General features: G+C 32.0%; 2 protein-coding genes across 2 annotated transcripts; both read left to right on the top strand.

The window, feature by feature from the left end:
- Positions 1-133: 133 nt before the first annotated feature.
- LOC129310672 (rust resistance kinase Lr10-like) lies at positions 134-2350 on the top strand. Its single transcript, XM_054952583.1, has 3 exons — positions 134-815; positions 960-986; positions 1072-2350. Exons 1-3 carry the CDS (start codon positions 143-145, stop codon positions 2187-2189), a joined length of 1818 nt encoding a protein of 605 aa, XP_054808558.1. The 5' UTR covers positions 134-142; the 3' UTR covers positions 2190-2350.
- Positions 2351-22784: 20434 nt separating this feature from the next.
- Positions 22785-23562, top strand: LOC129312189 (uncharacterized). Its single transcript, XM_054954818.1, has one exon. The coding sequence runs from the start codon at positions 22896-22898 to the stop codon at positions 23412-23414; it is 519 nt and encodes a 172-aa protein (XP_054810793.1). The 5' UTR covers positions 22785-22895; the 3' UTR covers positions 23415-23562.
- The last annotated feature ends 3374 nt before the right edge of the window (positions 23563-26936 follow it).

The following is a 26936-nucleotide window of genomic DNA, read 5'->3' as shown; positions in this document are numbered from 1 at the left end:
AAGTCGTGTTTACACGTAAGCTGGTAGGTATGCCATGTGGGGAAATTATTGGGAAGCTACGTAGCCTTTTTGAAAAAGTCTCCTGACTCCTTATTTTAGATGCGTTGATCGTAGCTATTTGGGAAGCCAGATTCTGGAGATCATGGAAATTACAACTATAAACTCCTTCTTCTTTTGCTTGTTGATAATTTCTGGGTTTTCAGAGTCTGTAAGAAGCTGGGATAGCTGTCCAGAACCTGAAACAACATGTGGAAACCTTCGTGTTCGGTTTCCTTTTCGAGTAAAAGGACGCCAACCAGAACAGTGTGGGTATCCTGGGTTTGCTTTACAATGTTCATCTACCACTCATGCTGTTCTTGAGCTTGGGTCTGTGAAGCTCAATGTCAGACACATTGACTACAAATCCCAAACCATTCAGTTGTATGATCCTTCTGGTTGTCTTTCTAGACATGTCCGTAATCTCACTCTGCTTCATTCCCCTTTCCAGTTCATTGACCAGAATCTTAATGACTTCACCATTTTCAATTGCTCATCACCTAGAGATGGAGCAATTATTTCAACGTGCCTGAGCAGCTCTTCCCATCAAGTGTATGCTGTTTTATCATATCGTGAGATTGGGAAGCTTCCCTTGTTATTTTGCAGCAAAGTATTCAACATTTCATCCGTCCCACCTGAGATATTTGATGATGACAACACTCTTCATTTGATGTGGTCTAAACCAATGTGTAAACATTGTGAATCAAATGGAACGACATGTGGATTCAAGAACAGTAATAACAGCTATGATACTGCATGTTTCGGGGATCGTCACAGTGGTAATGTGACAACTCTTCCATCAAAACTTGCTCTGCCTTTTCAATATATCTGTATGGTAATTTATGTCAGTTACATAAAGAGCCGTGGCAGTTTTCAATATGTCAGCATGCTTAGCTGACCAATCACGTTAATTTCTTTTGCAGGTTCATCAAACAAATTTGTAATTACAGGTTAACTTCCAAATTGAACTTAGTTTATTCCTCCGGAGGCAATTATTCTTTTTGAAACTAAATATTCGAGTTCTTACATGTGCAGGATCAATCATGGGCTCACTTCTAGTGGTCAGTACTCTTGTTGCAATTCATTACATCCACAAATCTTGCAAATCACGGAAAGAAAGCCAAGCAATAATTGAGAAGTTTTTGAAAGATTATAGAGCTCTCAAGCCTACAAGATATTCTTATGCTGAAATTAAGAGGATTGCCAATCAATTTGAAGACAAGTTAGGGGAAGGATCTTTTGGTACTGTGTTCAAAGGAAGCATTTCATCTGAGTTCAAAGTTGCGGTGAAGATCCTCACTAATTCTGAAGGAAATGGCGAAGAATTCATCACTGAAGTAGGAACAATGGGAAAAATTCATCATGTCAACATTATTCGTTTAATTGGGTTCTGTGCAGATGGCTTTAGAAGAGCACTGGTTTACGAGTACTTTCCAAATGGTTCATTACAAAATTTCATAACTTCACCCGACAATAGGCAAAACTTTCTTGGTTGGACAAAGCTCCATGAAATTGCTTTAGGCATAGCCAAAGGAATTGAATATCTTCATCAAGGGTGTGAGCAACGCATACTTCATTTTGACATCAAACCTCATAATGTTTTACTGGATGATGACTTCATGCCAAAAATATGTGATTTTGGGCTGGCTAAATTGTGTTCCAAAGACCAAAGTGTAGTGTCAATGACTACTGCCAGAGGAACTTTGGGCTACATCGCTCCAGAAGTCTTCTCTCGAAACTTTGGCAATGTGTCTCACAAAGCAGATGTTTATAGTTTTGGGATGTTACTACTTGAAGTGATTGGAGGGAAAAAGATCACCCATGACACAAAAGAAAATACAAGTCATGTATACTATCCAGAATGGATGCATAACACCTTAGAAGAAAGAGAGGACGTAAGAATTCATATTGAGGAGGAAGAGGATGCTAAAATTGCAAGAAAATTGGGAATAGTGGGCCTTTGGTGCATCCAATGGCATGCTGTGAATCGACCATCAATGCAAGTGGTGGTTCAAATGTTAGAAGGACAAGGAGACAAATTACCAATACCTCCAAATCCTTTTGATTCTGAAGGCCCTTCAACAAGAGAAAGGGCCAATGTACATGCAAGAAATCTAATGCAAGGTTTAGAAATAATTCAGGAAGTAGAGTGAAAGCCAATAACTGTTTTTGGTAGATTTGTAAGTTTGTCTTTTAGATTGTGTGGTTCTGTCATTGATTGTATTTGTGTATGTACTTTTGAGAACCTTCAGTCACTTGAACATAGAAAAATGCAAAGATAGAAAGCACATATCTAAGCCTTCTTGATTCTTTATATGATCTGTTCGAGCCATACAGTATTGAATGAATATATTGTTATTTCCTTATGATCTGTTCAAGCGATACAGTATTGAATGAATATATTGTTATTTCATCGCTTCGAAGGAAATAGAAACAGAGAAGCTTTGCCCACAGTTTCCAAGAGAACTAGATTAGGTTAGAACTGAATTCAAGTTGTTATAGTGCCCATGTGGTCAAGGAAAGCAACTCCAATAATATATCACCTTACCGTTTATTTTCAAAATTCAATCATGAGAAAGGAGGGTCAACATATAGTTCTTTTCCTCCCATTCTGGCCTACTTCGGAGTCAATGCAATCCTTTATAAAATTAATATATCACCTATCATTTATGTTCACATATAGTGTGCTCTTTTTTTTTTCCTCTCAGTTCTCAAGTTTTCTTTTTTTATTTTCACATATTTCTTGGATCCTATGCAATCCTTTATTTCTTCAATATCTTTGCACAAGCCTTAGCAGGATTTTAAATTCTAAAAAGTCCTTACAACTTTTAAAAATTTCAAATTATTATCTATCTTATATGCAATATACAAGAGAATATATTTGTCCTTTTCCAAAAAAGCATATATAGATGTAACACTACCAAAATGTACATATTTTAATAGATGAAGCAGAGAGGACTTTCTAAAGTTGGGGTTGTTGACTTGTTAGGGAGTTCACACGTAGTCAACAAAAGCAACTTGAATATCATCCTTGCTTCAAAACATTGCAAATTGGCATCAAAACAAGCCTCACCACTAATAAATATTATAAAATTTAAATCATATTTTATTTATTATTTTACTATTAAGCATTGATTTGTGTTTTTTTCTAATTGTTTGAAACTAGATCTCATGCTATTAACCAGGATCATTCTTTTGTCATGCAATGGTTGCATTTTACAACATAAAATTTGACAAATGAGCAATACTATTCACGAACCATAAGCGATAAGTAATATAGCTTATTATCATTTTTTTTCTTTATAACATACTATATGAATGTGAGTGTGTGTGAGTGTGTTTTTTTTTTTTTGGCAACATTATGCCACGAGTTGGATCATTCTAGTTTTTAAAAATAGCTAACGAAAAGGGAGGTAATATTGAAAAAGTTGCCATGAAAGAAATTACCAGTAATACATAACAAAACTAAAATTAAAGTTCCCTATTATTTTATTATTAATATCAAGCATGAATTTACTTGCTTAAAAAAAAAAATGTTTGGATCCTCGGGTACATGGGACGGATCATTCCAATTTCTTAAAATAAAGATGACCAGCCGGGCAAAAAGAGAAGCAGTGATGAAAAAGTCGCGCAAAAACAAAAAAGGATATATATTTTTTTTTTTTTCAAGCGGAATCGTTTTTTAAGCATGTATGGAACTGATGGATAAAGAATTCAAAAAGCTCCAACCCTGCACGACCCATAAAACATCCAGCATTCACTTTTAGGCTTTGACGATATTCCTGTAACCGAGACCCATTATTACTTTTATTTTCTAGAATATCTTGTTTTTTTAATGAACCTAGAATCGGCGGCTGGAAGCAAAAAAAAAAGAAAAAAGCACGCACCTCAATATCTACACTTACATTGTCTTTTGGTAGAATATCTACATATAAATTGATAAATAAATAAGTAAAGAAATAAAAAAAAAAAAGGTAAAGCATGTAAAGTGGGCTTTCCGTCCGTGCCAATCTTTTTAATATCTGAGTCGAATATTGAAATAAAAAAATCAACCGTTTACAATTTACATAATTTAATTGAGTTGAATCAACAATTAAATCAATAATATAATAATTAAATGAAAAAATTATATATATATATATAATAATTTAAATATAAAAAATAAATATGAAATTACTACTTAACTTAAAAATGAAACTAAATATTTTAAATTTATCATAACTTAACAAACCATATGATATAATATAACATTAAATGATTAAAAAAATTAATTATTTTTAAAAAAAATTGATCAAAAAATAAAAAGGGTTTTTTTAACAGCCCAGTTTTTTAAAACCAAACCCGATTCTCAGCTTGATCTGGGTTCCCAGTCTAATCACCTGTCCAAAGCAACTCAATCTAATTCAACTCCCTAAATAATTTTTTCAGCTTGATCGAATCATTAGCCTAACCAATCGACGGTCTAATCGGTTTGACCATTCAGTTGGGTTTGATTTTTTAATTATTGATCCGTGCCTTAAACGCAAACGACAATTTTATTTATGAATTGATTGAAATATGAAATACATTAATCCGTTCGCCAAAAAAATAACAACAAAAACAATAATTCTTTTAAAGGAGAATTGCTAAAAAACACTTTATTGAGAGGCAAATTATTGTTAGGGACAAAATTAAATTTAAGGATCAAACTAATTTAAATATTCAGAACACACTCTAACCAAATGATCCAATTGCCCCTCTATGTTAAACGAACAAAATTTGGGAAAAAAAAAAACATTGATTCTTCACATGCATTCCCTAATTGAAGAACACCAAAGAGATGGAGCAAAAGTCGACTGTGATAGAAGCATCAACGAAGGAGCAATTGATGGTGTGAACGAGGACCTGGTCAAACAAGGTTAAGAACTATTAGACAATGACGTCGCTTCCTTCTTAGATGCATCATCCTTTGCCTTCGATGCTCCCAAGGGCAGAACCACGTTAGTAGTGAGGGGAGAATGAGAGAAAGGACAATTGAAATGAATGAGGCCAAGGCAAGATACCTAGCAGGTTTCAATACACTAATAAATAGTACAGGACTATGCAAGGCTGTTACAAAACACCCTATGAGAAGCTAATACGTATAAGTAACAATACAAAGAGAATATACATGTATACAAGAGATACAACTAATTACAAGATAAAAAACTAATCCTTATGCTCCAACATTCCCCCTTAAACGACAGGGTGTAAAAACTAGCCTGAGTTTGCTTCTGAAATGAGAGAACTTTAGATAAGTTAAAGCTTTTATCAAACTATTAGCTATCTGTTGAGCATAAGGGACATATCAAACATCAAGCTGACCAGCCAAAACTTGATCATGTACAAAATTTATAATAATTGTTTTGCTATGGGCATGATGAACCGAATTAGCAGTTAAGGCACCAGCACTCACATTATCACACCATATGGTACGAGGAGACTGAGGAATCAAACCAATTTCAAATAAAAGAGAACAAAGCCATTTTAGCTTAGCTGCACCATATACAAGTGCTCTATACTCAAACTCAATACTAGAACATGACACCACCCTTTGCTTTCTAGATGCCTATGAAATTAATGAACCACCAAGATAAACACAAAATCCATCCATCGACTTCCTATCATCAATGTCAATAGCCCAATTTGCATCAATAAATTCATTGAAGCTACTGGTTTTAAATGTAACCCATAAGGATAGGTGCCTTTGGTGTATCTAAGAATCTATTTAACAGCTTGATAATGAACAATAGCGGGTTTAGCCATAAATTAACTAAGTTTATTCACAAAGTATGCTATATCTGGTCTAGTAGTTGTTAAGTATTGAAGTGCCCCTACAGCTTGTTTATACAAAGAGGGATAACTAGCTACTGCACCATCATCAGTAGAAAATTGCCGACCAGTTACCATAGGTGTTGGAATAGGAGCACAATCAAGTATGATAAAACGTTTTAATAAATCCAATGTATATTTTCCCTAATACAAGTATAACCAAGAGCTGTCATGAAACACCTCAAGACCACGAAAATAATGAATTGGGCCAAGATTGTAATGAACCCAAAAATAATAATAATAATAATTTAGGTGTTATTTTGTAATGTTATGAACAAGCTTAGGTTGGTCTTGTTCTGTAATTTCCCCCCATGACCTTTTTATTCAAATTCTTTTCCTCTTTGTCGACAAAAGGGGTAGAAACAAAGCGAGCAGCGTGAGAGACTTGCACCGACCTTCACCCTCCATTCTTCCTTCTCTATTTTCTTCTCGTCGTTCAACTTGCCATCGATGATTGGAGAGCGTCCGCTACTGATGTTGCAAGAAGTTCATTTGTGTGGTCCTTTTCCCTTCTGTTTCTAGCTGTCGGTCTTCCCTTCTTCTTCTCTATCTATTATTGCAACGGTGTTGCCAAAGGTGTTTCCTTCCTTGTTCAAATTCTCCTTGTTCTATTGTCTAAGCTTGTTCTTCCATGCATTTTTGCTTCCTCTAGCTTGATTTGTTGACAATGTGCTTGAAACTTCTCTTCCTCCTTCATGATGCTCATCCGTGTGTATGTATTTAGCATTGTAGTAAAAAAAATTTGAAATTTCCCCCCTAATATTCTGCTCACTAATACTATTGGAAGCATGAATTTAATAGTTGCTAAGATTTAACCAAGCTATAATTTAGACTTTAAGGGTATTTATAATCACTGAAGGAAAAAATTTTATTACTAGAATTAAAGTTAGTTGCTGGGCTTAAAAAATTTATTCTTGATGGAACTTCGGTTTGAAAGTATATTAAATCTATATTGATGTTTGATAACATATAGGTAGGAGTTTTAAAGGTTTAAAAGCTTTATTGAAGAAATTGGAAGGGAAATGCAGGTTAGATGTTTATAAAAATGTCTAAAAGAGAATTATATTTTAAAAATACCATTTAGTTGGGATAAGATGATATGAGAAATTTGAAAACTTAAATGATGATGAAAAATGACTTTAACTTGTTCAAGTTGATTAGAGATATATTACTGTAGCAAGAGAGTTTGTTTAATTTGTAAGAAATATGTTAAAATTCTACTATATTGGATAGGGTCATTAGAAGAAGGAAAGAAAGGAGAACTTGATTGAAATTGCGGGAAGGAAATTTTAAGAGCTAGGCGATATATCAGGTAAGTAAATAACGTTCCCCAATATATATAGAAGTAATGATCTTTCTTTTACCATATTTATTTACTTTAATTATTCTGAATAGATCTCTTTTTTTAAATGGTATCTTATGATTAAGTTCGTTCATATGTAACTAGTTTGATTACTATTCAACTTTAATCATGTGAGCATTTTCATGGTATTTTATTTTTAAAAATATAGATATATATATATTTACATGCATGGATCAGATAAATTACTGGTGAAAAGATCACTTATATCTTACAAATTAAAGAACAATTTGAACTATAAGGGTTTATAGATTCCATGCATGCTATAAATGTTTTATGGGATTGAATATGGAACGCTAGTTACTAACGACAGTATTATAAATTCTCACTCCACTAAACACAATTAACATTAAAACTCATGGTAATCAAAAGATTAATACATAAAAATGATTACCAAGCTTTAGTCTAAATTTAAGGGATCCTAAGTTTTCTAAATAATAATAAGTTTAGATCAATCAAAATCTTTTATATCGGAGTAAAAACAAGTTTCAAAGGCATAAGATACCTCAGAGGAGTGAAAGAATTCAAAGATGGCTGAAAAAAAATAAAACATATGCTGTGATACAAGGCAATACACTGCGGCTCGTGCATGCTACACCACGGTATGTTGCTCTCTGTGTCATGTGCCGTAACTCAGGTGCCATGCACCGCGGCGTGTTGTACGAAAATTCAGCTAATTCTGCTGTTGTTTGATAGCAAAATTGAGGAACTTTTGATGCGTCCCAATTCTCTATCCGACATCTGAATAACATGATCTAAGTTTCTACGGAAAGCTCTTAACATGAACTAGCAAATGACATGGGTTTCACTTCCAAAACAAGTCACACCAAGAAGTTGAACACTTAAACACATTTTAACCACTTTTTACAACTTTCACATAAAAAAGGTGTCCAAAACTCTCAACAAGTACCAAAAGTCTTTCCTAACACTTGAACCATGTCCATTGAATTTAGAACTACTAGTACTATACATCACACACATTTAAACCATAGTATGATCAAAATTCACTCCTCAACCCCTTTTTTACCCAAAACAAAGGGGGAGGTAATTTGTCATTTCATTGTATCCAAATTAATTAAAACATGTTCAAATCATTATTTTTAACTTGTACTAGTATTTTGGTCCTAAAAATATCTAAACTAGAGGCATATAATAAGAATATGCTAATTCTTAACCTCCTGAATCTTCTCCCTCTTAGCACCAAAGCTAGAGCCTGAAAAGTGTTAAATGAAATGGGTGAGTCTAGCCACTCAGTAATTAAAGTAAAACCTATTCTATGTAGTTATATATCAATTATAAAATAAGTACATGCATATGAAATCAAGTACTTAAAACATACTCACACATATCATAACTCATCATTTTTCATTTAGTAACTTCTTTATCTCACATATACTGGGCACATTGTCACCATATGCTTAAATACGTGACCATGAACCCTTATTCACATGACTTGCCACAACTCAACACGTGTGACATGTCATATATTTGTATAGGTAATAATCAACCAACCTTATATCCTACTTATTTTCTCATACTAAAACCATGAGCTATAATACTGAATACGGCTCTGTCTATATGACTGGATTACCCAAGCTCACCAATCATGAGGTGTGACTTGGCCAAAGATCATATGACTCACTCTCAGACCGTGACTTTCTCTATCCTCAAATCTCTAGGTTGTTTCATTCCCTAAGCTATTCTCCTCATTAAACCGGTGGAGATAACTAGGTTATAATCCCTCAACAAACTATAGGATAAGGCTATAACCCCATGCACCAGAGGGCAGCCTAAATACCATATGAATTTTTCTTTACTCCTAATCCTAAAGCAAACTCTTGCTCACTAATCATGGCATAGATAATACTCACTCTTTTCACTTTTTCCTTTGCTCATTATCAAAATCAATACATTGGGCTCACGATCAAGCACTGTCCAAGTGCACATCAATTTCTTATCTTTTACTTATATCACATACACCTAGTTTTCAATCACAATTACTTATCTTTATCAAATCAATCACTCACTACTCATTTATAACACATCATCACATTCATCTTTCTAAAGACATATGCATGTTCATAGTTCAAAAACATCTTGATTTGGAATTTACATTTCAAACCACAATAACATTATGCACATTCAATTTTCATAAATTCATTGAAACTAACACATGCTTTTCATATTGAAAATCATTCCATGCATACAACTTTCACATTTAGAAGTCAATTCACAATCAATTAACATATAACTACCCAAAATAAGGTTTCTTCCAGTTACCTTAAACCTTTGAGAGGTCAAAGGTTTACCCCTTCATATAAGAACTTTCAAGCTTGAATTCCCAAGCTATAAAGGTGACCAAGAGCCAAAAACTACAATCAACCGAGTTAAATTTTATTAACATTACCATCTCAAGCATTAAATCCTCAATCCTCTACTTCTAAATTGTCCAATATTTACTCTACATGAGTTTGAGCAAATCCATTAGATTTATTATCTCTCTTTAGTCCCCAACAACATTAATGAGTCATTAAACTCTCATTAATAGCATCACACTCTTCTAACCACCTATATAAATGCAATTTCAGATATTAATGGAGCTCTCCCTTCAACAACCACTAAAATAATTTATACTATGTTTAAATACTCTAAACAACTCTCATTAACTCTATTTGAATCAATGGATTCAAACTCATAACCTATATGGACTGAAATCACTATCCTCATCTAAACCCTAACTCAAATCCTTAAGAAAATAGAAGAGGAAAGGAGAAAAATAGTTTAAGGATCTTACCTTGGATGATTTGGAGCTTCAAACCTTCTCAAATCCTCCCTTAGGTCATACCCTAATAGAGAAAATGCATGTCTCCTTCATTTTTCTTTTCTTCCCTTCTATTTTTTCGCATCAGATCACGTATTATTTCTACAAAATTCACACCGTGCACCACGACGCCTATCCCCATAGGCTACAACATATGGTATAGAGAAGGAAGCTCTTACCCGATGCCCTGTGCACCGCAACATGTGGCACAGAGGCTTTTTAGCTTGTTTTTCTCCACTTTTTGGTCCCTATGTGACCCAATTTTACTTTAGACCTAAATTATACCTGAAATTCTAACTAAAAACACTTATTATTCTCCTATGACCACACATCACATCAACTTACTTAATTATCCTTGTTATTCATGAACTTTATGCTTATACCTGTTTTTTGTGGCTTTTAGCCACGCTGGATGTTACTTACCTTCATGGACTATGTGTCCATGCATGTTGTTCATTTTGTTTAAGTCCTAATAGAAAACAAGTTTTTCTAAAGTTATATCCTTGCTCTTAAGAATTGTATTTTATGATTTATTTTATATAAAGGTTATATTTCTAAATAGTTGTTCTCAATTCTCTACTTTCTCTTTTCTATTTTATTTACTCAATTATCAAGATTAAATTGTGTTGTTATTTTCTAACACCTTTTGTAATTAGATTAGTCTCTTGTTTCCTATTATATGTTTATAATTATCATCTTTGTTTTTTATTATTATTTGAAAATGTTATTCACTAGAAGAATTTTTGGTATTCAGATAGTTAAAGTAGACCTACTCCTCAATAGACTTCATGAAACTCCTTGAGACAAGAAGTATTTTGTAGCTTTATTCACATTGTAGATTAATGTAAATATTTAAATGTTTTAATTTTTATTTTAGAATCGCTTCACGAATCATATAGGCAGGATCCCTAGTTAAATTATTTTGGGTTATATATATATATATATATATATATTTGTATCAGAGTATAACTCTAAATGTCGCTTGGTTATTTTTTTGGCAGGCTGTAGAGATTTCAGGTAATCTAACTTATAAGGAAGACTTTGCCAAAATTTCTATAGCAAGCTTAAATATTTTGTTAATACTAGTACTCGTTTAATACAAATGACAATTATACAATAAGATTAGTTAATTAATACATTAGAGATTATATGGGTTTAGGGCTTATGGAATATGAGTTTTTTTATATTCCAACCGATCACACTTTAGAAATTCAGAATGTGACAAAGATCTTTTTGAGAAAAGAGATAGTTCAACTTTTTCATAAACAGATTTGTTGCCAATGATTAAGGTATCATCAACATATATTAAAATGAAAACTATCAAATTTTGAGTTCTAAGCAAGAATTGAGAAGTTTCACTTCTAGCATTCTTAAAACACCAATAAACTAGAGTAAGTTTTAATCGATCAAACTAGGCCCTAGGTGCCTACTTTAGTCCATATAAGGCTTTAAGTAACTTATAGACATGAGTTAGTCGTTTTGAATCTATAAACCTTTTTGGCTAACGTATATAGACATCTTCTTGAAGATAGCCAATAAGAAAGGCATTGTTGATATTTAGTTGATAAATATCCCAATTGAAAGTGATAGCAATGGTTAAAATAAGTCCCAACATTGTTGCTTTTGCCATAGGATTGAAGGTTTCATTGTAATCGACTCTAAGAGATTGCTGGAAGCTTTTAGTGACCAAACGTGCCTTTTGACGTTGAAGAAAGCGATCAAAATTGAACTTTATTTTAAAGACCCAATAACAATTAACTATTTTTTGAGTACCAATGTAAGGAATAAGCTACCAAGCGTGATTTCATTGAAAAGCCTCAAATTCATTAATCATAGCTCATTGCCAAGGTTCAAACTGAAGAGCTTCTCATGTATTCCTTGGCTCTGCCATGTCTAACAATGAATTTAGATCTTCTGAATGTAAAAGGCCAACAAATGGATATTTGAGTTGAACAATTCCACTCTTGGCCTGTGTGATCATAGGTTAGACATTGGAAGGAGCAGCTAGCTTACTAGACTAGGCCATATTCAATACATCATCCTAAATTAGGATTGAAGATATACTCAAGTCTAAAGTAGGACTTCATATTAGACTATGAGTAATGGGACTAAGAGCAACGGCGGAGCCACATTAGTTTAAGGGGGTGCATTTCACTCTAGGGAAAATTATAAGTGGTATATATAAAATTTACAACTTTGCACCCCCTACTCTTGATATTTTGTATCCTCTAAATTAAATGCAAAATATTTAGACTAAAAAACTTATTAAATATATAATATTTCAATAATTATGATAAGATATGAAGAGTATATTTATAATAAAAGACCATATCAATCTGTTCAATATAATTTTTAAAAAATAAAAAATGATGATAAAACTATTTATGTTATTATAATTTTAGTCCTAGTATAATTATTATTTTTAAAAAATATTAATTTTTTATTAAATTATTTTGTACCCTTTGACTCGAGGTCCTGGCTCCACCATTGACTAGAAGGACTAGAATTTAATGCAGTAGAATGAGACTTGTCTGATGATATTAAGCTAATTCAAAAGAGACAATTGTAGCTTCAGAAGGCAATTATGCACCTTGAACTACAACAGCAGAAGGTGAGGTTGAAGAGGTGATAATTAGTGGTGTAGTAGAAACTCACTCTACAAAGAACGTCTATTCAAAAATCATGAAGCAAATGGAAACACAGATGGATCACAAACTACATGACATGAGATATAAATATGACTTGTGGAACTAAGACATTTGTATCCTTCCTACTAGGAAGCATAATCAAAAAAGACACATTTCTAACTGTGAAACTAAAACTTATACTCATTGTAAGGCTTCAAGCAAGGATAACAAGTACAGACAAATGGTTTCAACATACTGTAGGTAGGCTTTGTTATGAAAAGTTGAATCAGAGGACTTGAGTCTTTTAGTACAAGCATAGGTAGACAATTAATTAAATAGACACTAGCTTGAAAAGTGTCAGCCCAATAAGTTAAAGGCATTTGTGCTTGAGCTAGAAGTGTTAATCCCAACTCGATTATGTGACGATGTTTACACTCAACACGTCCATTTTGTTGAGATGTATATGGATAGGTATACCATATGTTAATGCCATGAGAATTAGTAATAGGTATGAACGGCTTATACTTAGCATCACCATCATATTGAATATTCTTGATTTTGGTACCAAATTGATTTTTAACTAGAGCTCAAAAATGATTAAATGCATTAACTGCTTTACACTTATGTTTTAATGGATAAAACCATATGTATTGACTAAAATCATCAATAAAGTGAATATAAAATTTGTATCCATAAATAGATTGAATTGGAGATGGGCCCCATAAATCGGCATGAACAAGCTCAAGCGAATTAAAGCATGAAAAGATGATAAGAAAAATAGTAGTAATTTAGATTTGCCATACTGGCATGCCTTACAAAAGGTTCTGTCATTGAAACTAACTTTAGCATTATAGTTATTCAAAACTTGTTTTAAAATCCTATCACTAGGATAGTCGAGCTTGTAATGCCAATCAAGGTAGTTTGAGAAAAAAGCTTCTAGATTATAATCATAACGAGTAAGATGAACTTGTGGTTGTTAATGCAAACTACTTTCCTGACCCATTGGATACATTCCCTACTAAGACATCCCTCGCAATAGAACCTGCTTGGTCCCCTTGTCCTTTACAACATAACCTTGATTAGAAAACTTAATAATAACAGAGTTATCATCAACAAGGTGAGAAACACTTAACAGATTTTTAGTAGCAAAAGGGATCAGTAGAATACTATTAAGATGAAGAATAGAATCATTTTGAGCAGGGAAGAGTGATAGAGTCGATACCATAGATACGTGTGTGTTCACCAATACATATAGTTAAGTGATTTTTAACTACTAGAGTAACGTAATCAAGCTAAATCGAGTCAGGGGTGACATGAAAATTCTCCCCACAATTGAGGTACCAGGTAAAGTCATTAACTGAGATGGTGAAGCATAAAAAGCATGAGGAGAGAAACCATAAGACGAAGGCTAAAATGTACGGTCAAGCTTATAGTAGCAATTAGCAACCACGTGACCATGACGATGGCACAAGTCACAATTCAGACAACCCCCTCCTCATGACGAACGACCACACGAGCAATTGCCTCTATGAGAATGAGAACCATGCTAGGTGCCTGAGTGACTGTCATCATATTGAGCAAAGTCAGAGTGTGTTTGAATTAAAAAATTTATAACTGAGAGTAGAATTCAACTGAAGTTAACAAACTAAGGTTAGAGAATAAGTCAGTTAATATAACATGATTTATGTTTAGATACCTTTTTTCAAAAGCTAGTTGGATAAATTGAAATTTGTTTAGATGATTTAATTCAAAAGTCAGTTGAGATTTTTAATAAGAAAAATTTACATAAATTTTTTTGTATATATTTTTTTGACTAATTAATAAGTAAAAAATAATAAACTTAAAATCACAATTAATAAGTAAAAATTTTAAATGTTCAATTATGAAAAGCTAAAATAAATTTATAAATTATAAAATATTCAATTGACATGATCTACAAGTTGATCTCTAATTATATTAAGAATATTTCTTCATACATTTAAATTTGAGTATTTTTCATATAATTACAAACCTATTCTTCTATATTCCAAATGTTACCTGAAATTTATTTAAAATTAAAAAATTGATGGTGAGGCATTTTAATGATATTATGTATTTTGATACAAATTTACTAAAGAGAGTTGCTCTAGTGGAGTTTAAGTTATCAATAATCAAGTCTTGTGTTCTAGTCTTGTTTTATTTTATTTTATTTTTCCAGCCTCATAAAATTACAATTACGCCCCTACCTTAATTAGATTTTTTTCCTCTCTCTCTTTCCTCTCTTCTTTCCTTTTCGAACGTAAAAATGCTAGGGACAGAGTGAAGAAGCCAAGAACCATCTTCCATCTCTGTCTTTTTTTCTCCTTCCTTCTCTGTTCTTAGTTGGCTGTTGGCATAAGAAAGAGTTACCGTGAGTTCACCGTTGAAGGCAATGAAGTTGTGCTTTTGCCCTCTTCCCCTAAATCTTCGATAACAAGAGTTATCTAAGCTTGTAGCTTCATGTATAGAAACAGTGAGAGAAGAGCCATTTGAGCTCGAATGCAACCACCTAACTCTTGGCCCATTCCTTCCATCTTTAACCACAACTCGTGCTGGAGAAAGCATCCTATCTTTGACTGCACACTTACAGATACAGCAACTATTCAAAGAAGCAACTAGAATGGCCAAGTAGTGAGATGACGGAGCAGAGCTTAAAGCAAAGGGTTTCTTACTGATAAGTGACGTAGCCAAAGACGAAGTAAATGAAGCAAAAGTAGCCATTGTAGGAGTAGAAATAGTTAGGTTTCTTGGTAGGAAACGAGAACGTGAGATTGAGGGTTCCTGAGGGAAGACTGAGAGCGAAAGAAGTGCTACCCACAGTGCAGATTATAATATTAGAGGAGCTTAGACGCAGCAACTTTTGCATCACATCTTTCAAGCATTTCAGTCTTCATTCATAAACTCAAAGCATTAGTTGCAAGCTCAGATAACTCTACAACCATGGGACAACGATAATGAAGAAGGAGGCTTGGGACTCACGGACTCGGGTAGATAGCAGATAATGAGCAGAGAGAATAAAAATTTAAAAAGCATTTAATGCTTCTAACGTTATTTCACCCAAGCGCCAGAACGCTAATGAAAAAGCTGGGTTGATGAGCTTCATTAAGAACGCTGGTTATCTTATTATCCAAACATGCACTTAATTGAAGGTTGCAAAGAAAGCATGGAAAACTATTAAGCTGATCTAAACGACTTTTATAAGCAAGCAAAGCAGCTTGAGCATCAATACATGAGAGATTAAGAGCATCAATGAGTTTAACAGTAATGTTGTTATACTCAGCATCAAGGCCATTGAGAGTATGAATGATAAGATCTTCGGTGGCAACATGGGACCTAGCAAGTGTTAACTGATCTATAATGTTCTTCATCTTGGACAAGTACTCATCCATCTTCAAACCATTCTTTCTCATTCGATAAACCTTTGTAAATCATCATATAAGCTTTGGTAGCAACACCAGAAAGTGAACGAGCACCTTTTGAGAGATTATTAACTGAGTGATAGTAAAGCAGTTATGAAGCAATACCCACACTCATTGTATTACGAAGCCAACTAACTAGAAGACAATCGGCTGTTGACTATTCCTCAAAGGCAGAATTAGGCTTGGTCGTGGCACCTTCAACAACCACATGAGGAGGGATCTGAGTAGTACCATTAATATGAGATTCAAGTTTATTCCCCCCAACAAGAGGCAGAATAATATATTCCTATAAAAGAAAATTATCATGGTCTAACTTTATCAAGACAGAGGATTGAGAGGATGAAAATAATAGGTTGATCTTAGAGCCAGTATGAATAATAATAGAGGGAGGAGATGTAGAAGAGATGAGAGCTCCTACATAAATAGCCATGGCAGAATGAAAAAGAAAGAGTCTATACACTCTGATACCAAGAATGAGACAAAGGACAATTGAAATGAATGAGGCCAAGGCAAGATACCTAGAAGGTTCTCAATACACTGATAAATAGTACAGGACTGTGCAAGGCTGTTACAATAGACTTTATGAGAAGCTAACACATATAAGTAACAATATAAAGAGAATACACACATATACAAGAGATATAACTAATTACAAAATTATAAACTAATCTTTATACTCTAACAAGGAGGCCCTCCCCCTCCCCTTCCCTCCACCCTTTTGTGTGTGTGTGTGTGTGTGAGACATAGTTGAAAAAAGGGTAAAGGTGAAAAGTTACCCTTGAACTTTTTCCTCAAGGGGTGTCTGGTATTCTAAACTTTTATTAAGAGTAATGTTGCCCCATAACACTCAAAAATGGTGCAATGTTGTCCTGCCGTTAAAGTTGATTGTTTGTTGATCGTTTTGTTTGACTGGACTTACCACGTGGCTTTTAAAAAAAAATAAAAAAATGGTAAATGTGCAAGGTTACCCTGAAACTTTTCCTCTAAGTGTGCTTAGTATCATGAACTTTTTTTTTTGCAATGTTGCTCTATTGTCAAAGTTGACCGTTTTGTTTGACTTCACTTGCCATGTGGAATTTTTTAAAAATTATAAAAAAAATAAAATAATGCTTCCTCCTCATCAGCTTCTTCTTCTTCATCCACAACACAAAATGCAAAATAACTCAAAACATTAAGATGAAAAATAAAACTCAAATTTTCAACATCAAAAAATAATCAAGAAAAACAATCGAACCTAAGTTTTAAACATAAAAAAATTAAAGACAGGGAGTAGAGAGGAAGAAAATAAAGAATACAACTCAAGAACCTAACAATTAAGAACAGCTCAAAATATCTAAAAAAAAGAACAAAAAGTTAACAACTCAAATTGTCTAACGCCAAGTAGGGAAAAGTAATAACTCAGTAGGCAACGGCTATAGGGCTTCTCATTTAGCTTTTGTCTCGCAAATGTCGATAGTGGAGGAGGGAGGAATGAAGACAAGAAGAATGGCTGACTGTGAAGGAGGGAGAGTAATGTGCAACTAAGACACAAGAGGGAGGGGATGGCATTTTTTTTAATTTTTTTAAAATGCCACGTAGCTATCACTTGGCAAGTGAAGTCAAATAAAATGGTCAACTCTGATAGCAGAACAACATTGCACTGTTTTGGAGAGTTTTCGGGGCAATATTGCCTTAAAAAAGAAGTTGAGGATACTAAGCACCTATGTAGGAAAAGTTTCAGGATAAATTTGCACCTTTACTATTTTTTAACTTTTAAAAAAATGTCACGTGGCAAATCCAGTCAAATAAAACGGTCAACAAATAGTCAACCCTGACAGGAGGGCAACATTACATCATTTTTGAGAGTTTCAAGGTAACATTGCTCTCAATAAAAGTTTAGAATATTATGCACCCCTGAAGAAAAAGTTTAAGGGTAAATTTACACATTTACCCTTGAAAAACCAACCTTGCCCTCTTTAGAATATATATATATATATATATATAATGTACCTTTTACATATAATATACCCATGATATGTGATATATCTTATATATTATAAAATAAATTTTTAGTTGGTTAAAATATTTTTATTGATTAATATTCCTTCCATATCAATTTATAAGATATTTTTAGATAAAATTATATATGCTAGTAAAACTCATTAAATATACCTTACAACCTTATTTTTCAAAACAAATACATGAACTTCTAAAAATGTTCTTCATTTAATATTTTATGTGAAAGAATATTAAAGAGAAAAAATATATGAGAATGATAATATTGAAAAAATATAATTAATAAAACTTTATTTTTATCAAAGTTTCTTATATAATTTGGGACATAAGTAGTGTTAACTTTTTATTCATAAAAAAGGAATGATGCATAATATTTATATATACAAGTTAGTCTATTTTTTTCTTTAGCTTTTTAAATTAAATAATTTAAAATAACACATCATTTTTAAGATTGTCTTATGAATGCAAAAAAAAAAAAAATTTCTATCCTGTCTTCAGTCTTAATATTCAATGGCGTCTAGTTCTATATAATTTATTTGGAAAAAAGAATTCTATATAATTTATTATATACGTAATATTTAGTTACTTAAATTAATAATATTCATTAACCTAAAAAATTTGGCCCCCCTCAAAATTAAACTCTGGTTCTGCCTTTGGATGCTCCCTTCTTTTGAGAAGCTATGCCCTTTGGGTATAGATTTGACTTTAGATGCAAGAGTACAAGCTTAGAGAGCAAGGGTATAACTTTAAGATGTAAGATGCAAGATATAGGCTTGGTGCAAGATATAGGCTTGGGGTGCAAGGTAAAATTATACCCTTGTACCCAAAACCTATACCATTGCACCTTGCATTGTAAGCGTATACACATGTACCTAAAGATTGACTTAGAGAAGGGAGCAACAAAGATGAAGGACGGTGCATCTAACAAGAAGGAAGCGGTGGCAACATCCAGCCGTTCTTAATCTCTTCCTATCACATCCTTGCTCACACCATTAATTGCTTCTTCGTTGACGCCATTCATCACAGCTGACCATTCTTCGTTTCTCTGGTGGTTCTCTAATTAGGGAATGCATGCAAAGAATCAATGTCTTTTTTTAAATTTCATTCATTTAACACAAAAGGGCAATAAAATCATTTGGTTTAGAGTATTTTCTGAATATTAAAAATGGTTTGGTCTTTAAAGTTGATTTTGGTCTCCGACAACAATATGCCTTCCAAGGATGTCTTTTTTAGCCATTCTCCTTTTTTTTAATTTATCCATACATTCTCCTCTTTGAAAAGAAAATTAAGCAAAGAAACAAGTTTGTAGATAGACTTTATTTTTTTCTCATCTAAACTAATCCTAATAATAATTATCTACAAATTAAATTACCATAAAAATTTAAAATACTTCATCACTTGGAGGATAAATTTACCTAAAACATATGCATAGTCATTCAAACCGTATAAACTTTAAGCTAATTGTTACCCAAAAAAAATATAAACTTTAAGCTAGTGAAAAAAAAAAAGAAAGAAAGAAAGAAAGATGTTCGGCCAAAAATGAAAGATGGGTTGGAACTTGGAAGACTTGGCTGTGGCCCAAGAGTGATTGGGCCCACCGGTATTGGAAGGTGAGAGAAGGGCAAAATTGCCGAGGCAAGCCCAATTTATTCTGTTTTTGGGTTAAATACGCATACAATGTTTTTTTTTTTTTTTGAAAAGGTAGATTTCCTGTTTTGTCCTCCTTTGATAATGTATAGCCTCATCCATACCCAGCAGTTCAGCACAAATGCATAATGCCCAGCGTGGGGAGACTACCACATTTAGGGAGTTTTTAGAAGGTTAATCATAGTGTTCAAACATCATATTCAATTCAAATATATTCAGGGTCATGAGAGATTCTTGCATTGACCCAATACACCACATCATTTATAAATTATCCAATAAAATTGTATTATTTCAATCAAATAAAATTTCATGTGTTATTATCTCTAATGGTTTTTTTTTTGAAATAGGGTTTCTCTTTAATTTTTTTTATCTTTTTTCTCTTTATCATCATTAATAACAGAATCAATTTTTACAATCACATAATATGACATGTTTTTATTGGATAGTCTACTAATAAGATAGTACAGTTTGTCTGTACAAGAATTACATAATCCCAAAAGAATTTATTGCTTGTATCTGCATCATGCTACATCCATGTCATTTTACGTCAAGCCAGTCACTAGAATGTTTCATGTTTGGTCTCTGAGATCGATTAATATTGCATTATTCTCAGAAGCAGCATGTCATTAGAAAATGCAAAATGTGATGTTTGTGTTCCCGTCAAAGCAAACAAAGTTTCCCTTTTGTGTATCACATTAAAACCATATCTTGCTTTGACATGCTGCGTATGGATGTGCCAGCTTTGTTGTACGCCATTTTCTATTTAATTTTTTATTGGAGTGCAAAATCAAGCTCATTTTATCAATTTTGAGACCATGACACACACATTTATGCGCGTGCGTCTGCTTTGTGTGTATTCTCTGCTCTAACATCAGAAATAATAAGACCATTAATCTTCTTCCCTGCAAGTATTGAGAATGAATGAAGAATTCAAAGATTCAGCAACATAAACAGTCAATCTTGATTGGCCAAAACCGCAAGGAGAACGATGGAATAAAAAAAGTCCGACCGCATTACACTAAGCATTACTTATATATCATTAATTCTGATTCCAAATTCGAATAATTTATGGTGGTATCATTTTCCAAACTTTCTGGATTGTCATTAGCTAAAACTTTGAAGACTAATATCCTCTTATTATATTCTAACACACTAATTAACTCTGATCCACAGTGTAAACTCAACAACTAGTTCTATCATTCTATGAACGCGCGTTTCAGGCATTTTAGTATAAAGATATTTGGATATTTTTAATAAAATTAAAATTTGAGGTTCATAATTGATTTTGATATGTAATACTTATATTGTAATGTAATTAAATAAATAATCTAGTTTCTCAACCAAACACCCACATATATTTTAATTAGATCAATCATGAAAGCCTAAAATATGATTCTTTTCATAAACAACTTCCACATGCTTCTGCGTTTTGACAAAATCAATTCAACCCAAAAAGAAATTTACATATACTTATAAATTAATTTTATCCACCTCTACGTTATTCAACGCTAATCCAAACACGCCCTTGTAAACATTTTAGTTCTGACGTTTTGAATGTTTTTTTACTTTTTATGCATAATCCTTTGACAAATTCCGCACGTTCACCCGATCAGCACCTCATCGTTCAATATGTAATTTTTCTCAGTTTATTTCATATCTTTTTCTTTCTTTGATTAATTTTTAATTGTTTTTTTTTTTTTGGTGAATGAGCCCTTATTTTCAATCAGTTGGTCTCTTCAACTTCTGTTAGAAGTTAAAATATTTGTCCTGATCAAAAGTTAGTTAATATAGTGCCGACACATTATTTAATTAATTGGATCGACAGTCACACTAGACCAATATATGAATCATCGGTTTGATCAATCACTGTAGAATTGGTAATTTGTCAATCAAAATATTTTTTACGATATATTAGAAACTAATTAATTAATACTATAAAAATATTAATCACATTCATGCATGCACAAATTAAAGAAAGGGGGGAGCATCATCTTAATCAAAAAGAAAGAAAGAAAGAAAGCGGGGAGTATCAGAATTAACTTCACAGAGATAAAAACCGTACGTACTTGACAAGATGACAAGCTGAAGGAAAGTCGTAAACTCTATCGTTTTTTTTTTTTTTTTTGGAGTATGTTGGGGTCCGACGAAACTCATCCGCATATATTATTAGGAAAACACATAAAAACATACGGAATGATTTATTTCTTAAAGAAGCTGAGTTTATCGTAGTTGTTCAGTTGATGAAAATTTAATTCATAATCTATAAAATCATGAGATTAAATCTCAATGGATCAAATATTATTGATAATATGAGGACTTTATTTATAAACAATTTATAAATAATTTTATAAAAGTTCATTGAATGTGAAAACATATCCTAATCTTAATGAGCTTGTAATTCAACTCACCTAAATTATTTGTTATAAAAAATTTAGTTGAAAAATCTCTAAATTATATATTCTTAAAGACTCAAATTACTAAATAGATTTTAATTAATTTATTATCATGTTTTTTAATAATTATTACTTTCTACGTTTAAAAATGTAAGGCATTTTTTGAGGGGTTAAATGTTAAAAAAATACAAGATATTTTTAGTCTTTTAAAATATGATCATTATCTTTTTTTTAAGTGTCTTTATTGATTAAATAGGAATAAATATAAAAAAATATAATTAATTTTAAATAAGTAATTATTTTATTAGAGGTGAGATTTAATAAAAAAATATTTTACATTTTTAAATATAGGGAGTATAGATTTTAAAAATCATTAATTTTAAGTTACCTTCCTAATTTATAATAGTAACTTTTTCTTTGTTGCCCCGGGTTGGGACTTTGGCGGGGGGGGGGGGGAATTTAGGCTGCCTACCAACCATATGAGCGTCAAATTGTAATTGACATAGTACGATCATGTGACTGAAAATAATAAAAAAAATCAGTCCATCCATCCATCAAATCAAACAACCAATTATTAATTACCGGATTTTCATTTCAAGCATAAGAATCAGCCCACAATTTTCTATCTTATCCCAGCTTCAATCGTGCTTCCACTGTATGAGAAGAGAATATATAATACGGTGATTGATCTCTCAAGGTTTCATAGGAAACAGCCCATTGAATTACGGTATGGGGAACAAGAAGGCCATCAAACAGAGGAAACTGAGTTGGTACATGAAAGCTCCCATCCGATTCCTCTCCAAGGCTCGTGACTTGTACGTCAATGGCATGAACCGCTGCTCTCCTCACTTCAACTCCATCGACACCACCTTCGGCTGCCCCGCCGCCCATCCCCTCGTCCTCCCTCGCAGCTTCAGCGTCGGCTCCGCCGCGTCGGAGTCTGCTTCTGATGACTACAGGGAGCTCGTGAGGGCTAATACTGTGCCTTACCGCCATCGTGCAGGGCTCGATCTTTCACCTCAGAAACAGACGTCGCCGTCGCAGGCACCGGCCAAGGCGTCTAAGATGGCAGTGCCTCGGAGTCGCAGTGTCGGAATCGGAAGGATTGATGAAGACAAGCCGTGTGAATTTGAAGACGATCTCAAGACCAAGCCATCGATTCATGGTAGAAGCAGAAGCCACGCCGTTCGCAGAAGCGCCGGTGTATTCTCTCAGGAATTAATTATCCCAAGTAACGTAAGGAGCTGAGAATTGTGAAATTCTTTCTTGTTTGTATGTCTGTGTTTAATTCTGTGAGACTTATTAGATTATTATTAGCTTCCTGATTCTGTTCTTCAGTTATTACATTCGTATTTGTGCCAAGGATTGAAATTGAAACTGTTAAATATTCCAAGAATATACGTCTCTTTTCGCAGTGTTGTGAAAATCTACGCCAAATGGAGTCTGAGTTTCGATTCTTCAGAGTTTGGCTGTGCATAACATTGAAAAATTTAGGCTGTTAAAAAAAAAATGGAATAGATTTTTTGATGATAGAATGCAACGGCAAACATCTCAAATCATTCATTGCTATTCTAATTAAACCTTTCATATTGTGTAATTCAAGTTAAGGCCAGCTCAAATGCTCAATTTTTTTTTTTTTTAAAAAGAGCAGCTATACAGCATATTAATAATGTACACTTGGTTTTATATTGGAAATTGTAAAAGCCATGGCTCACTGCAGTTTTAATGGTTTTGAAAGGTAAACGAAAGATACATGACCTAGGAGCCAAGTAAAGTTAGGAATAAGAGTTGAGTTTATAGGGCTGTTCATTTCAACCTATTTTTATAAGGGTTTGAGCTTGAAAAAAATAACATTTTTTAAGAAAATTAAACTTTTAAGCCCTACCTTGATAGATCTTAAAAAAAAGGATTCAGACTTGAGTGGCCCTTTTAAGCTCATTTTTATTTTTTCATTAAAAAATAAAATATTTTTAATTTTTAAATTAAATTTAAACTTTAAAATAAATATTTATACTTTAAAATTAAAATTTTTATTATTTATTTTTAATTTTTAAATACAATAATTTGTATTTTTAAAAAATATATAAAATATTATAATTAAAAATTTTAATTTTTAAAAAATATAAAAAATAATAATAATAATAATAAAGACTTATAGGTCTGACCCTTGATCTTTTATATAAGGGCTAGATTTAAAAAACAATATTTTAAAAAAATTAAACTCAAAAGCTCTACCTTTAAGAGTTGGGCTCATAAGAGCCAAACTTATATGAGCTGGTCCATCTATTTTCTAGCTCTAGAGCCAAGCAAGCCAAATAGTCATTATGTGATGGCTTTCACTTTAAAGTTCCCCAACTTGTAGGGATGGAATGAAGTGTTTAATTAGGCATCAATTATTTGTTAAAACAAAAATGGAATAGATTTTTTAATGATAGAATGCAACGGCAAACATCTCAAATCATTCATTGCTATTCTAATTAAACCTTTCATATTGTGTAATTCAAGTTAAGCCCAGCTCAAATGCTCAATTTTTTTTTTTAAAGAGCAGCTATACAGCATATTAATAATGTGTACTTGGTTTTATATTAGAAATTATAAAAACCATGGCTCACCGCAGTTTTAATGGTTTTGAAAGGTAAACAAAAGATGCACGAGCTAGGAGCTAAGTAAAGTCAGGAATAAGAGTCGAATTTGTAGGGCTATTCATTTAAACATATTTTTATAAGGGTTCGGGTTTTAAAAAAATAACATTTTTTAAAAAATTAAACTTTTAAGCTCAACCTTGATAGACCCTAAAAAAATGGACCTCGGCTCGAACAACCCCTTTAAACCCGTTTTTATTTTTCAGTTAAAAATAAAATATTTTTAATTTTTAAATTAAATTTAAAATTTAAAATATATGTTTATATTTTAAAATTAAAATTTTTATTATTTATTTTTAATTTTTAAACACTATAATTTGTATTTTTAAAAAATATATGAAATATTATAATTAAAATTTTTAATTTTTAAAAATTCTAAAAAATAAAATAATAATAATAAGGGCTTATAAGTTTGACCCTAAGCCCTTTATATAAAATTTGAATTTTAAAAAAAATATTTTAAAAAAATCAAGCTTAAAGGCCCTACCTTTAAAGATTAGGCCTATAAAAACTAAGCTTATATAAGCCAAATCTATTCATTTTTCAGCTCTAGAACCAAGCAAGCCAAAAGGTCATTATGTGATGGCTTTCACTTTAAAGTCCCCCAACTTGTTGTAGGGATGGAATGAAGTGTTTAATTAGGCATTAATTATCAAATTAATTAAAATGAAAATTGAAAAAACTGAGTGTGTCCAGCAATTTGCAGCTGGTACTCAACCGTAACTGGCGGCCCTGATAATGTGTGTGTATATATATATATATATATTCATCTCTTTATAATTATCTTGCTTCTTCTGAGAAGGAGCTTCTCAGCTGACTTTCTTGTTGTAGACTTGTTGATACTTTCAACGTTGAGTATAATCCATACTCATCCATAGCTTTTTGCTCTTACCCAAAATAAAAATCTACTCATGAAAATAACTGCTTATTATTTTTAAATTAAACCAGTCATGCTTCTGCATGCGCACGCTCTTGCATTTTTTTTTTGGAAAAACAGTTGACGATATGGTAAATAATTTTTCATCCGATATGTAAAAGGGGAATAATTATAATTAATTAATTACGTTCATTAAAATTTTTCGTCGGAAGTTTGAAAATTAAAAGAAACAGCAAAGCAATCATTCATTCATGTTCACAAGATGGACCTACGTACAGCGGCAGACGGAGGGTACCGCATTGGCTGCTCCTCAGTTGCGCACATCGATACTGATCTGCACCACGTGGCAATTACCTTTATGGGTAATCTAGGCTCTTCATTTTTTTTTTCAAACGATATCTATTGTTAATTTAAAATTTTTTAAACATTTTTATATTATATTTATCAAAATAAAAATTATAAAAAATTATAATATTAAATCTGAATTATTTGAGCATATCTAAATAGTCAATTAGTTAAAATTATAAAATTTTTAATATTAAATTAAATATTTTAAATTATATTTGTACTGTTTACAGTGTTTCTAAATAATCAATTTATAAAAATAATAAAAAATTAACATTAAAGTGGGTCATCCACATTAAATTTGTACTAAGTGATAAATAAATTTATTAAATATTTTTATATTTTTTACAAATTTTTATTTTAAAAAAAAATAAAAAAAATAAAAAACTTAGGTTTGGACTCTCCAAATTTTATGAGAGGAGATAAGTACCATAGTATTTACCTTCTAATAAACATAAAAAAATAACGCATACTTAATATTATAATTTTTTCAATTTTTAAATATTTTTATGTTGATTAATATGATATAAAAATATCTAAAACATAATTTTAAATCAACAACAAAGATCGGTTGATAAAAAATGAAAGGCTTAAATCACCCTCCATACGATGATAAGCACACCACCTAAAGCTGTTCCCAAATCGAGGACCTTTGGTTAGCAAAAGCATTTTAAAAAAAGATTTAAAAATTTATTATTTAAATACAATATGTTTAATTTTAAGTTAAATAAAATTAATTAAATAATTATATTTACGCCGCTGTTTTTAAAATATAAAAATATATTTAAATTTTAGTATTACATTGAAACATTATTTTTTCAAACAAGGAAGATTGATATTTTGATAGATTCAAAATCCTAAATTTGGTGAGAGAAAAGAGTAAAATTTTCTTACACCAACATGTAA

The sequence above is a fragment of the Prosopis cineraria genome, unplaced genomic scaffold, assembly GCF_029017545.1.
Source record: "Prosopis cineraria cultivar Desert tree isolate PC_DT_omini unplaced genomic scaffold, ASM2901754v1 PC5, whole genome shotgun sequence".
Lineage (NCBI taxonomy): Eukaryota > Viridiplantae > Streptophyta > Magnoliopsida > Fabales > Fabaceae > Prosopis > Prosopis cineraria.
Note: the sequence above shows the minus strand (reverse complement) of the source record. Positions and strands in the feature narration are given on the sequence as shown.

Bases quoted from the DNA above. Each gene is read 5' to 3' on its own strand.
- LOC129310672 (XM_054952583.1), top strand. From the start codon at position 143: ATGGAAATTACAACTATAAACTCCTTCTTCTTTTGCTTGTTGATAATT. The intron at 816-959 runs GTAATGTGACAA...TTTCTTTTGCAG, and splicing joins TTTCGGGGATCGTCACAGTG to GTTCATCAAACAAATTTGTA. The intron at 987-1,071 runs GTTAACTTCCAA...TTACATGTGCAG, and splicing joins AAACAAATTTGTAATTACAG to GATCAATCATGGGCTCACTT.
- LOC129312189 (XM_054954818.1), top strand. From the start codon at position 22,896: ATGGGGAACAAGAAGGCCATCAAACAGAGGAAACTGAGTTGGTACATG.